This window comes from Solea senegalensis, unplaced genomic scaffold, assembly GCF_019176455.1.
Source record: "Solea senegalensis isolate Sse05_10M unplaced genomic scaffold, IFAPA_SoseM_1 scf7180000014041, whole genome shotgun sequence".
NCBI lineage: Eukaryota > Metazoa > Chordata > Actinopteri > Pleuronectiformes > Soleidae > Solea > Solea senegalensis.
Window position 1 is genome coordinate 125,729 of NW_025320948.1, and position 14,040 is coordinate 139,768.

Here is a 14,040-nt window from a genome sequence, read left to right on the forward strand (position 1 = left end):
TCTGTTCCTCATGATTCTCAAGTTCGAAGAATAGCTGCTCCTCAGGTTTGAGCAGTTATTCTTGTTAGGGCACTGCTGCCTCACCCGAACACTATGTGTCCTATTCACTATTCTGGCTCTAATTCTAATTAAGCATTGGGAGAAGCATGGAGGGATCGCTTCTCTGAACCGTGGACACCATTCTTTCAAGACATGTTCATTAGGACACCAGGGAACGATTTTAACTTGGGAAAATAGGGTATATTATGAGGAGACATAATATACCCTATTTCCCCAAGTTAAAATAGTAAAATTAAGACATGAGCACTCACAATCAGAATTCTCAGAATTCCAATACCTTCTTTTCTTTACATACAACAGTGATTTTTTTTTTTCTTTCCGAAAGGATCCCAATGTTGGTGAAAGCGGACTGAAAATCAGAAATGGCATTTGTAAAATATGTAAAAGTGGTGCAAAATGGCCCCCAAAGGTGAAACCTGGTAGGACAAAGCCGAAACTAAGTTGCACCAAATTTAACAAAACTTGGTGGAAACATGTCACAACCTAAGATGAACAAAAAAGTCTATTGGTTCCATGGCCTCAACTCAACAGGAAGTCGGCCATTTGATGTCCATCTTGGCCATTTGCATATTTTGTAAATTAACAAACTCATCTGAGCAGAATAATTATACCAACGTTAAAAATGTGTCCGTTTGTACTAAGCACATTTAAAGATGAAAAGTTATCAAAAGGTCTTGCAGATTCAAAAGGGGCGTGGCCACGGCAACCATCTGAAGTTGGGCAAATTTTGAACACACCATGAAACAGGAAGTGCCCTGTAACTTTGCTGTACATTGACCGATCTGCTTGAAACTTCATACTTGACACAAGAGACCCTGAACATCTACAACAAACTTCACCCAATAGGAAGACAGCTGTTTTGGATTTAGCCGCCATTTTGCCACAAAACAGAAAGTGGCCTGTAACCTTGCCGTACATTCATTGATCTGATATTATATTATGATATATTACCCCCTCCTTGTATTTTTGTACCATACCGTAGTTATTAAGAGTACAAAACAAGTCTAACCTAACTTTAACCTCATCTTACAATCACAATGCACATTTAAATGATATAATTTTGCCCTCAGAAATGAGATTCTGCCTCATTAGGACCAGGTTTTGGTCACCATGGTGTTGACAAGGTCAGTGTTTATGCCTACAGAGGCAACAATACCAGCACACACACACACAAATGACGTAGCTCTCTCTGTACGTAGGTTGTTCACAGTGTGTAGGTGCAGAAAGGTCTTTACAATCATCACTCAGCTGAATGCATCTGTTGAAGAACCACCAATTAGTAGCTGAGTAATTACACAGAGCACCACAGTGGTGGACTGCCCAGTGTTCCCCTGATGTGAGTGAGATGTAAACGGCAGCTACGCAGCAGGTCTGTGTGGATTTGTTCTCTTTAGTGCTGAGCATCAAAAGGCCACAGTGGAAGTGAGTCATGCTATGAATGTGTACAGTCGTGAGTCTCGCTGACAGCTCATACAATATAATGCAGATGTTGTTATGTTAATGGTACTTGTTGTGTCAACAAAACAGTATTGAAGCATTTATTGACTCTTACTTGATCATTTTTTCGTAGCAAAGAATGCCTATAATATAAAATACGTTCCTGGGACCCTTTTTTGTATTTCTCTTAGAATAATTCAATGGTACGTTGTTTGTACAGAAAACAAATCGCAAAATGAATTCACCATTTTGTGTGCTCTATTGCCTTTAGTGCACTGAAGGAAAGTGCATGACCTTTACATGATGACCCTTATTGTGAATAGGTACCAGTTACAATATTGATTCAATGTTAAATATAAAATATGCATACACAACAATTAGAGAATGTCTCCAGTGACTGCCATTCATCAGAGGTGTGGTTAGAGCTCATGTCACAATATCTTGGCAGTATGGCGAGTCTTCTGGGCTCTCGATATTTATTTGAAATCATTGTATTCTGCCTTAACTATTGATCCACACTCCAGTCCAGGAGCTTGTGGTAATGCACCTGTAAACTGGGTCATCAGGCACCAGCAGATTCCACAGAACAAAGATGCTCATTGGCAGAGTGTGAACCGGACGTTACAATAGAAGATGCTCTTGATACTTCTAAGCATTTCAGTATCTGCACACTTTGATATTGTTCATGTGTTACTCATAAACACTTTATTCTGTTTTTGAGTTAATTAAATTCTGTTTGTGAGTCATATATTTTCTCTCAGTTGTGTTAAAAGCTCATCTCATTGTGAGCAGGCCTATAGAACAAATGTTTAATCACATCCCTTATTATTCATGGGAGACATTTTGTATCTTTCACTTAATTAATGTGGCTCATCCATCATTCATTCACTCACCTTTTCTGGCATTTTCATAGGGACCGGAAACTTGGTCTGGTTTCTGAGGAACTGGTTAAGCTTAGGCCTATCACTTGAATTACAGGTAGGTTAAGGTTAGGCATTAATTGGTTATGGTAAAGTTTAGGGATAACACTTTATTTAGGCTGTTGGAATTGATGAAAGTCAGTATTAGCTGTTATAGGGCAGCAGGTTAGACATGTGGAAACCCGTGATTATTTGATCATTACCACCAAAACAACTGGGAGGGAGAGAGAGAGCAGCAGAACTGTGGTTGCTAGGCAACTAATGATGCTTCTGGAGAATTCCACCTGAATTTGACTTGAACTTTGCAGCCCAGGAAGCATCAGAGGAGGTGAAGTCTTCAGTTTCACGTAGGTCAAAACCTTCAGTTTTGCTATTAATGAGTGTGTTATTGTTGTTTTAAATAACAAAACATACAGTAAATACTATTAGTATTAACACCAATACTGAATTTTTATACTTAAATACAGAAAGTCAGTGATAGTGACAAACATGTTAAACAATTAAAAGTGAGTCTAAAAAGTGCATTTTATGCTTCTCTCTCACAGACAGACATGGATGAACTGACAGTGTGACTGTTAAGACACTGTTAAGTCAAAATACTTTGAGTGATCACTGGCTTTTAACATCTCATCCATTTGGTGAGTTGTTATGACAAACATCTCCCAGAAGATGTCAGCACTTAACATTTAATAACATGATCGATTATTAATCGACTACTAAACGAATCGACAGCTATTTTGATAATCGATTAATTGGTTTGTTTTGAAAAACTGCCTAACTACAAAGTAGAGCTGAAACAATTAATCAATTACTAAATTAATCAACAACTATTTTGATAATTGGTTAATCGGTTTGAAGCTTTTTTCATGATTAAAACATCATTTCCGATTGTTTAAGCTTCTTAAATGTGAATATTTTGTTCATTTCATTGTCTGGATAACAAAGAAATCCTTAAAAGTGAATCATTTTGACCAAAATTTTGACAATCATCTTGACAAAGCAACACATTTGAGAACATCATCATTTCCAGGTTTGACGAAAACCGATCAACATGTGTTAAGGTTTTCTGTTTTTTTTGGACCAAACGATTAATCGAGAAAATAATCGACAGATTAATCGATTATGAAAATAATCATTAGCTGCAGCTCTATGTTTTTTTTTATGTTTGTATAATTTCTCGGACGTTACATTTATTTAACCATTTCTTTTGGTTTGTTTTGTGTTTTATTTCTTTGATTTCATCAGACAAAGCAGTTTAATGGAATAGGTCAAAGGTCAATGGCGCTCTGCTTGGTTACTGGTCCCTGAATCCAGAGCAGACAGATCACAATCCTTTAAAGAAATGACTGTCCTTTTATTTAACATATGTTTCATTACTTTGATTTTGCTCAGATCAATTAACCAGCTTTGATTGGAGCAAATTTTGATATTTAGTTTTTCAATCGTAATCATTCACTGAGTCTCAATGTTCTACTTTCAGAGGAACACACAGGCTACAACTACTGGGTATAAAAATGGTTATTTGTTAAATAAACTATTAACATGGAATACATAATGAAAACAGGAACAGAAATGATCAGTAATAGTGATGAATCAATGAATCACTCTGAATTAATGAATAAATGAAAGTAGATTTACTGTATATCTTATGATTTAAAACGTCATCAACCCACTCATTAATAGCAGAACTGAAAGTTTGGACCTGAGTGGAACCGTAGACTTCACTTCCTCTGATGGTTCCTGGGCTGCACATTTAAGTTACTTAGGTATCGTGAACATTTAATTTAAGATACCTTACAAAGTAAGGAAGAAAAGCAACCGACACAATCAGCTGACTAAACACATAAGCAGTCTTCAACTTCATTTATGTCATTTTTCACTTTTCCAAGGCTGTAACCACCTTTTGTGCCAGCAGATGTCGCCCAAGTGCTCAATGACTTTCCACGGTGTACCCCGCCCAGGCGGGTTCAAAGTTTTATGAAGCCTCGATTAATATCTAGGATTCGAAGAATGAGTTGTGTCAATGAGGAACCTCCAGCTCCAGTTTAGTGACGAACTGCAGAGGGAACTATTGGTGTGGTTTCCAGGAAATCTAAAGGGAGGAGAAGTGAAAGTGAAACTATTCTTCGGCTGTTTTTCGTCGTCGTCGTCATTTCTAACTGCGCAGCAGAAGGACGGGTGAGTGAGGGTTTATGATGATAATATATGACTATACATGATGATTTGTGTGTATGTGTTTGTGTGTTGAACAAACATTAATCCCTGTCGCCCAAACGTAGGCTGAAAGCGAGATTTAACCCGTGCTACTAAATTCGTCCTAACTTGATATTTATGCAGTGATGAAACACGGGATATGTAATTGAAAAAAGAAGATTCAGTCGCTTTTGTTAAGATCACCTGGCGGTACCTGGCGTAACTGAAGTTACACGGTCCAGACCAAGTCCCATCAAAAGCGAACACAATGTTAAAAGAGCAATACAAACGATTATAAATGATCATTTTGATAAAAAGAATAAAACAAGTAAGACATTATTTAACTGAAAATAATTACATATTTAGTAGGTTGTGGTTTAAATGTTATCATACTATACTAGTACTTTATTCAAAAGTTTTGTACTGCTTTAGTAATCCAGGGTCAAAGTTGACTTTATCAAAACTGAGGAGGACCTCAGTCTTTTTTTGAAGTAGTTTATAAAATGCGCTATTTTCAATCGTAGTTTATGGTTTAAATTTGATTGGACTCAGTATTTTTTGCGCACTTTTATGACTTAGAGTAATTCAGGGTCAGAGTTCCTTAAAATTAACAAGATTCAGACTGTCTGTCTAAATTTGATGAGGGATACAATCCACAATTTGTTTATTTGCTTCATGCAAAAGTACTATGAAGTACTTTTACTCTGGACTATGGAAGAATTAAGAATTTAAGAATTATTTTATTTCATCTATATTTGAAGTACTATAAAATCCACAATTATATTAAATTTGTAGTTTATTGTTCTGCTTTTATTGGACTTGGTAGTATGCAATATTTTCACTGTGTACTTTTTGAGTAATGAAATGCAGTACTACTTGTACATCATACAAGTAGTATGATGTACTTTTACTGTGTGGAATTTTCTAATCTTCAAATGGACACATGGGAAATCTAAATAAAGGCTTTTCTGAACTATCAGAACAGTGTGATAATGTGTGAAAAGTCAGAGGCTTATATATTTGGGATATCTCTGGATATAAATACATGAAACTTTATTTTCCTGTCAGCTGACTTTAATGCAGGGAACACTCCTTCAATAACATACAAGCAGAGGAGCCTAGCACCATCTACTGGTCAAAGGCTGCTGTAGCACACAAATCTGTCACTCAGTCACCTTCAGTGGCCACAGAAGATTATGCTTCATGCAAGTTACATGAACTGCAGCTTTACAGTTTTCTCTCGTGTGATTGGTCACTGGACTGAACACAGATATACATCAAACATCCTCCAGGGAATGTGAATGAGATTTTCCACTGCAGACTTTCAATCAAACTGAGAGGTAACTAGTTTGCAAATATCAGTAGTGATAGGTAAGCGGATCATTTGCTAAAACTAATAAGAACAATGAAGATAAAGGGCGTATATATATATATATATATATATATATATATATATATATATATATATATACATGTATATATATATATATATATATTAGGTCTGCAATTATCAACCAGGCTTTTTCTCTGATCTTAATAAAAGTTGTTTCTTTTTTACATATCAACTGTTTCATCACGTTGTCAGATTCACCAGATCTCTTAATTCTACTCTAATACAACAGGCCCCAGATGTTTTTTTTATAACTCTGGATATTTTCATGAATGTTTACTCTCCTGTTTTTCTTTGTGTGTCTGCTCAGTCTGTTTCTTTCTCAGGATGACTGAAGTCCAGCAGATGAGTGATTGTGTGGAGGAAGACAAGGACAGAGCAGAGTCTGCAGGACCTAGCTGTCTGTCTGTGAAGAGTGACCAGTCCATGGGTAACCCTCTAACCTTCAGTGGTGAACCTGGAGCCTCAGTGACAAAGTAAGAGACGATGAAGCATTTTTACACAAAGATCAGCGGCCACAAGCTGTAAATCAGTCAATGAAGGTGTCAGATGCGGATCATCAATTCTAGAAAAGAAATCATTCGGTTCTTTATCTCTGTCGAGATCTTTCCTTTCGCTCCATACTCTGGAAGTCACACTGACCACTGAGGCTTGTTTCTTATCAAAGTGTCTAAGACCACCATCAGTGATGGATGTGATGTGGATAAAAACCTGTTTGTGTTTGCAGAGGTCAGAACCAGAAACAGAGAGCTGAGTCTGCAGGACCCAGCTGTCTGTCTGTGAAGAGTGACCAGTCCATGGGTAACCCTCTAAGCTTCAGTCGTGAACCTGGAGCCTCAGAGACAAAGTAAGAGACAGCTTGTCCAGTGAAGCGTGTTAGCAGCAGATCATTACAGCTGGCAGTAATGTACCTGTCAGCTGGTTTACCAACCGTCTAATAAAAACATTTATTAGGAGAAAACTTGCAATCAATGCGCCTACAACAAAAAAACAGACTTGGTTGCGTGTTAAACACAAATGCAAAATCTGACATAATATGAACAAATACAAACAGAAGATTTACTTAAATTACAAAGAAATCATTAAAAGTGAATCATTTTGGTTTGTGGACATAACAAGACATTTGAGAACATCATCATTTCCAGGCTTGACGAACACCGATCAAACTTTTTTAAGGTTTTCTGATATTTTATGGGCCAAACGATTAATCAAAGATTACAATGATTAGGTCTATAGCTACATAAAACAAATTAAAACCTAACTGTTTGTTAGTATTAAGCACGAGATGATGCCTTGTACACCACGACCTGAACAAGTCAATCTCTCTGTAACAGAGGTAGGTACTGTCATCGGCATGTAAAAGACTCAGAATTGTCGTGCCATCAGAACATATATATGTCATTTTACCGAGTTACTGCTTCTACACCCATTTTTAGAAGCAATTTTTACACAAAGATCAGTGACCACAAGCTGTAAATCAGTCAATGAAGGTGTCAGATGTGTATCATCAAATCTAGAAAAGAAATCATTCGGTTCTTTGTCTCTGTCGAGATCTTTCCTTTCACTCCATACTCTGGAAGTCACACTGAGGCTTGTTTTTTATCAAAGTGTCTAAGACCACCATCAGTGATGGATGTGATGTGGATAAAAACCTGTTTGTGTTTGCAGAGTTCAGAACCAGAAACGGAGAGCTGAGTCTGCAGGACCCAGCTGTCTGTCTGTGAAGAGTGACCAGTCCATGGGTAACCCTCTAAGCTTCAGTCGTGAACCTGGAGCCTCAGAGACAAAGTAAGAGACAGTTTGTCGGTTCATAACAAAATCTGTGTCCTCACTAACACACGCATGCTCAACATTTGCGTCAGTCAACAAACAAGGGTTTTCATTGACTGTCTCAGCCACACGCATGTCCACCTGTCACTGACGTGTTGGTAATAAAGAAATGTCTTCACAGACACAAGTTTGCTGTTTCTGTGGACGAGCAGACGTCCTGCTGTCTTGTGTGTCAGGACATCCTGAAGGATCCAGTCTCCACCAGATGTAATCACTGCTATGGGAAAAGACCCAGGACAGGACATGGACCACAGACCATCAGTGTACAGAGTAAGACTCCTACAAAATGGAAAAACAGGAGAAAAATGTTACTCATGTTAACTCTCTGCTGCCCCCTGCAGGTTCAAGTAATGAAGGTTTAATTTCCCTGCTTTGATATAATTGTTGTTCTCTTTTCTTCACAATCATCACAGTTATTATAGAATTATTCAGTCTTTCAGAATAAAGTTGTTCAAGTCATTACAGTGAAAATCACTGTAGTTTTTCATTTGACAACAAACAACAAACCAACAATGTCACAGAAAAACATGGCACTGTCAGTTTTTTTTTTTTCTGTCAATGATGAAAATAATCATCAGCTGCTCAGGTTCTTTCTTCAGTCTGACTTTGTATCTTGTCTTTCAGCAGATGGACTGCAGGAGGTTCTAGATGAACATAAGATCAGTTTGAGGAGGAGATTTGAACATGTGACTGAAGGAACTGATGGAAGAGGAAGTAGAACCCTCCTGAAGAGGATCTTCACTGAGCTCTACATCACTGAGGGACAGGGTGAAGAGGTCAATACTCAACATGAGGTGATGCAGCTGGAGACAAGCTCCAAGAAGAAGATCGTCCAGGACACTCCCATCAAGTGCTGCGACATCTTTAAAGCCTTACCTGACCAGCAGGGACCCATCAGAGTTGTCCTGACCAATGGCGTCGCTGGTGTTGGAAAAACCTTCTCGGTGCAGAAGTTCACTCTGGACTGGGCCGATGGTTCGGAAAACCAGGATTTGAATCTGCTGATTCTGCTCTCATTCAGGGAGCTGAACCTGATCAGAGATCAGCAGCACAGTCTTCTCACGCTGCTCCATGTTTTCCATCCAACATTACAGAAGGTCGGAGCAGAGAAGCTCGCTGTCTGTAAACTTTTGTTCATCTTTGATGGCCTGGATGAAAGCAGACTCTCACTGGACTTCAACAGCAGTATGCTTGTTTCTGATGTCACACACAGGTCATCAGTCAGCGTGCTGCTGACCAACCTCATCCAGGGGAATCTGCTTCCTTCAGCACTCATCTGGATAACTTCCCGACCTGCAGCAGCCAGTCGGATCCCTCCTACATGTGTTGACAGGGTAACAGAAGTTCGAGGCTTTACTGATGACCAGAAGGACGAGTACTTCAGGAAGAGATCCAGAGATGATCTGTCCAGCAAAATCATCTCACATATCAAGACATCCAGGAGCCTCCACATCATGTGTCAAATCCCAGTCTTCTGCTGGATCAGTGCTACAGTTCTGGAGTACATGTTGACCACAGAGCAGAGAGGAGAGCTACCCAAGTCCCTGACAGACCTGTACTCACACTTCCTGCTGGTTCAGACAAAGAGGAAGAAGAACAAGTATGATAAAGGACGTGAGACGAGTCCACAGGAGCTGATGGAGGCTGACAGGGATGTTCTTCTGAAGCTTGGGAGGCTGGCCTTTGAACATCTGCAGAAAGGAGACATCATGTTCTACCAAGAAGACCTGGAGCGGTGTGGTCTTAGTGTGACGGAGGCCTCGGTGTACTCAGGAGTTTGTACGGAGATCTTCAGAAGGGAGTGTGTTATCTTCCAGAAAACGGTCTACTGCTTTGTTCATCTGAGCATTCAGGAGTTTCTGGCTGCAGTCTACATGTTCCACTGTTTCACCAACAGGAAGACAGAAGTACTGCAGGACTTCTTCAGACAAGTAGACAGGGACTCAAACGGGTTTAGCAGAAACTTCTCACTTGACGACTTCCTGAAAGAAGCCACGGAGAAATCACTTCAAAGTGAAAATGGTCACCTGGACCTGTTTGTTCGCTTCCTTCATGGACTCTGTCTGGAATCCAACCAGAGACTCGTCGGAGGTCTGCTGGGTCAGACTCAGAACAGTCCAGAAATCATCCAGAGTGTCATCAAGAACCTGAAGAAGATGAACACAGACAACATCTCACCTGACAGGAGCATCAACATCTTCCACTGTCTGACAGAGATGAACGACCAATCAGTGCATCAAGAGATCCAACAGTTCATGAAGTCAAAGGACAGAAGACAGAAACTCTCTGAGGTCCACTGCTCAGCTCTGGCCTACGTTCTGCAGATGTCTGAGGAGGTTCTGGATGAGTTGGACCTGGACAAGTACAGCTCATCAGACAAGGGAAAACACAGACTGATGGCAGCTGTGAGGAACTGCAGAAAGGCTCGGTAAGTTCAGACGTGATCAATAACATTATCAAACAGGGATGTTAATGGTTTGGTTTATCAAATATAGTTACTATTAAATTATTCAAATGTTTCTCACTTTGTGAGTCAGCTGTGTTTTAATGTTTTAAATGAGGAAAGTTCAAAGATGTGTCAGCTGGTTGTGATTGTTGCTTTGAACTGAATGAAAACACTTGTCTTGATTTTGTAATTTACTGTTAATGTTTCATTGTTAACCTTTTCTTCATGTGACTGATTCTTCTTGGTTTCACCTAAACCTGATTAGACTCCACTGTGGATGTCTACATGGGTCAAACCAAACCCAATGACCTAGAACCAGTATCTGATCAGATCCAGAGAAGTCTGCTGACTTTACATTAAGACACAGAGTAGGCAAAGTACGAAAGTGAGTGTGCTTGTTAATAACCGTCAGCTGTGAAGTCAGTGCTGATCAGGTCTGTGTTTCTGGGCCAGGTCGAACCAACATGTCTGAGTTTGACATGAGTCCAGGTCCCAGGTCTGTTCCACACACTCAGACTGTGGACATGATGGACACCTCACTGCGACTCCATGTTCATGAAGAGCATGAAAGATATTTCATGTCAAACAAAACAAGAGAAGATGTTGATGAAAATGATAACATATCTTCTCCTGTGTGTTGTTTTTCAGGTTTGATGTTTTTCTATAATCACAGACTGGATTATTGTGAACTCTCAGAGACTCGGTGTGAAGTCATGGTCTCAGCTTTGAACACATGATCAAACACTGACTGGTTTCAAAGAGCAACTCCTTATGTTTTATTCTTTATTCAGGTTGAGTCGCTGCAGATTGTCGGGGATCAACTGTTCTTTTCTGGCCTCAGCTCTGAAGTCCAACCCCTCCCACCTGAGAGATCTGGACGTGGGCTGGAACAACCTGCAGGATTCCGGAGTGAAGCTGCTGTGTTCTGGACTGGAGAGTCCACACTGTAGACTGGAGACTCTGACGTGAGTTCACTGACTGAAGCTGCTGTTGTTTTTTAAACCTTCATTTTATTAACATTAAACAAATTTTATTCACTGTTGAATAAAATAAACACATACACACACTCGCATGCACTTACACACACACACACACACACAGTCATGGTCTAAAGTCTCATGTTTTATTCTTTATTCAGGTTGAGTTGCTGCATTTTGTCAGAGAGCTGCTGTTCTTATCTGGCATCAGCTCTGAAGTCCAACTCCCACCTGAGAGAACTGGACCTGAGCTGGAACAGGCTTCAGGATTCAGGAGTGAAGCTGCTGTGTTTTGGACTGGAGAGCCCAAACTGTAGACTTGAGACTCTGGAGTGAGTTCACTCACTGAAGCTGCTGTTTTAACTTTAATTTCATTAACGTTAAACTCCTTTGATTCATTGATGCATAAATGAAACACACTCTCTCTCATACACTCCCAGACACAAACTCATACACATATGCACACAAACATACAGTTGTTTTCTAAAGTCTCATCTTTTATTCTTTATTCAGGTTGAGTGGCTGCGGTTTGTCAGAGATCAGCTGTTCTTCTCTGGCCTCAGCTCTGAAATCCAACCCCTCCCACCTGAGAGAATTGGACCTGAGTGAGAACCATCTGCAGGATTCCGGAGTGAAGCCTCTGTCTGATCTTGTGAAGAGTCCAGACTACAGACTGGACACTGTCAGGTCAGTAGAGTGTTCGAGTCAGTGTCCACTTGGATCAGTGTCAGAGCAAAGATTCAGTGTTTCATCAGTGAAGCTGTGAGAGCAGTAAAGTGACCGGCTTCATGGCTGGACACAAAGACACAGAGTGACAACAGTCGGCCAATCAGACAAGGCACACGCATGTGCAGCATTCATAGTGAGGACCATCTTAGACATAATGCATTCCCTTTACCCCGACTTTAACCTTCACAACTAAATGCCTAACCCTGAAATCCAGGACTTAACCCTGAAAAGCCCTTTAATAATGCGAGGACAAAATGTCCACACTTTCTTTAAATGTCCTCACTGTCTATGGTTTATATGACCTTTGGTCCTCAGAAAGCAACAAATACAAAAACGCACAGGCACTAACTCACCTGAACCCCAAAATACGACCCACAGAAGCGTTTTTTATGTCCCGCCCCCAACAGTAGGAGAGATACGACACTGGTATTTGTTGTGAGGGTTAGTGAGGTTAGGGTTACAAAAGACTTTGCGAGGCAGTAAGTTACAAACAATGACATAATCATTGACTTACTGCTGTGAATCTGACTCTTCTCCTCTGTCATCTTCTCTCAACAGGTGGAAGTGGTAATCTTCATGAAGATGCTCTTCACCCTGAGTCCTGCTCTGTGCTGCAGGTTCAGCAGATCTGGGACAAAAGTCATCTGAAGTGCAAACACAAACGCTGATGGTGTTGTTATTCTGTCGCTGTGCTGTCCTTGGAGTGCGTGAACTTGTGCAGTGCTAGACAGCCAGCAAACATTAGTCCTAATAAGTACCCAAGGCTTGACTGTTCTTGCTTTTTCTGGGGTAGTTGTCATACGCAGGATTTTGTAAAACTGTAATGTTACAAAGAAAACATTAGCATACAAAACATAAAATATTGCAAAGAAACATTCTATGTGCAGCTACAACCTGCAGGTGAATCAATAAAAGTAGCTTAGCTAGTACTGCATTCTGAGTAGTAACCTGTACTGTAAAGCTTCTTTGCTTTTGTTTAGTTATTTGCACTTTTTTTTATTGGTACCATATACTTTTATATTTATATATTGTTAAATTGTTTCTGAACAAAAACCAAACAAAAATTTAAAATTTAAAACATTTCTCAGTCACTAATTTTATGTTTTTGTGTCATGTCCGCAAATTGAGTTTGTTGATAAAATTGCAAACATCCATCCATCCATCTTCTACCGCTTTATCCTCCACATGAGGGTTGCGGTGGGAGCTGTGCAAATCTCAGCTGACATAGGATGATAGGCGGGGTACACCCTGGACAGTTTGCTAGTCCATCACAGGGCCACATAGATACAAACAACCATTTACTCTCACACTCACCTGTGGTCAATTTAAAGTGTCCAATTTCAAATAGCAAATATTGAGTTAGTTAATAAAAGTATTTTTATGTGCCTAAAATCCTTCGTTTTGTGTTTTATTATGATCCTAATTCACAAAATCTCAAAATTCTAATTTAACATTAAATGCTGCTTTTTATGTAAAAAGTAACAGCAGTGAATGAAGGGATACTTAAGGTAGGGGTTAGATTTTTGTTTAAAACGACGTATTTAGTTGCGATGTGGCTAACGATTAAAGTTAAGGTTAAGGTTAGCTTAGCTAACAACAACGATTGGCTGTACTCACTCATGTGACGACGGACAACCAATCAGACTGCGCGACCGTGTGTGACGTAAAGTGTCATTTGATCCGCTCAAATATAAACTTGCTGACCACAGCGACTAGCAGGCAGCAGCAGTAGCGGTTACTACTCATCTGTTGTGGACGTTTTCCAAATAAGAACTGCAACTTCGCTCGTTCCTGTTGATAAACCAATCATAGTTGGTACTTTTCAGCCATGACTTTTATTGAAGGAAGCAGAGGAATCTACCAGCCCATCCGTGTGCTGTTTGAAACACCTATATACGAGCAGGCTGTGGACGGTTGCTGGTACATTTGCTCCTACAAGTTTCAAACGGCAATGATGTTTGAACTACTGAGGCTTCAGCAGGAACATCAGCTCACAGCTGCAGTGACTGATGAAGACTTGTGTGAACTGCTGGTGGAGGAGACACGCCAGACCATGAG

The 14,040-nt window shown here is 39.9% G+C and overlaps 1 protein-coding gene across 1 annotated transcript; it reads left to right on the top strand.

Annotated features, from left to right (window-relative positions):
• The first annotated feature begins 4,179 nt into the window (after positions 1–4,179).
• On the top strand, positions 4,180–12,995 carry LOC122760763 (NLR family CARD domain-containing protein 3-like). Its single transcript, XM_044015947.1, has 10 exons — positions 4,180–4,595; positions 6,311–6,476; positions 6,728–6,847; positions 7,669–7,788; positions 7,952–8,100; positions 8,455–10,258; positions 11,068–11,241; positions 11,415–11,585; positions 11,767–11,940; positions 12,541–12,995. Exons 2-10 carry the CDS (start codon positions 6,328–6,330, stop codon positions 12,551–12,553), a joined length of 2,874 nt encoding a protein of 957 aa, XP_043871882.1. The 5' UTR covers positions 4,180–4,595; positions 6,311–6,327; the 3' UTR covers positions 12,554–12,995.
• Positions 12,996–14,040: the final 1,045 nt, after the last annotated feature.

Bases quoted from the DNA above. Each gene is read 5' to 3' on its own strand.
- LOC122760763 (XM_044015947.1), top strand. From the start codon at position 6,328: ATGACTGAAGTCCAGCAGATGAGTGATTGTGTGGAGGAAGACAAGGAC. The intron at 8,101-8,454 runs GTAAGACTCCTA...CTTGTCTTTCAG, and splicing joins ACAGACCATCAGTGTACAGA to CAGATGGACTGCAGGAGGTT. The intron at 10,259-11,067 runs GTAAGTTCAGAC...TTCTTTATTCAG, and splicing joins AGGAACTGCAGAAAGGCTCG to GTTGAGTCGCTGCAGATTGT.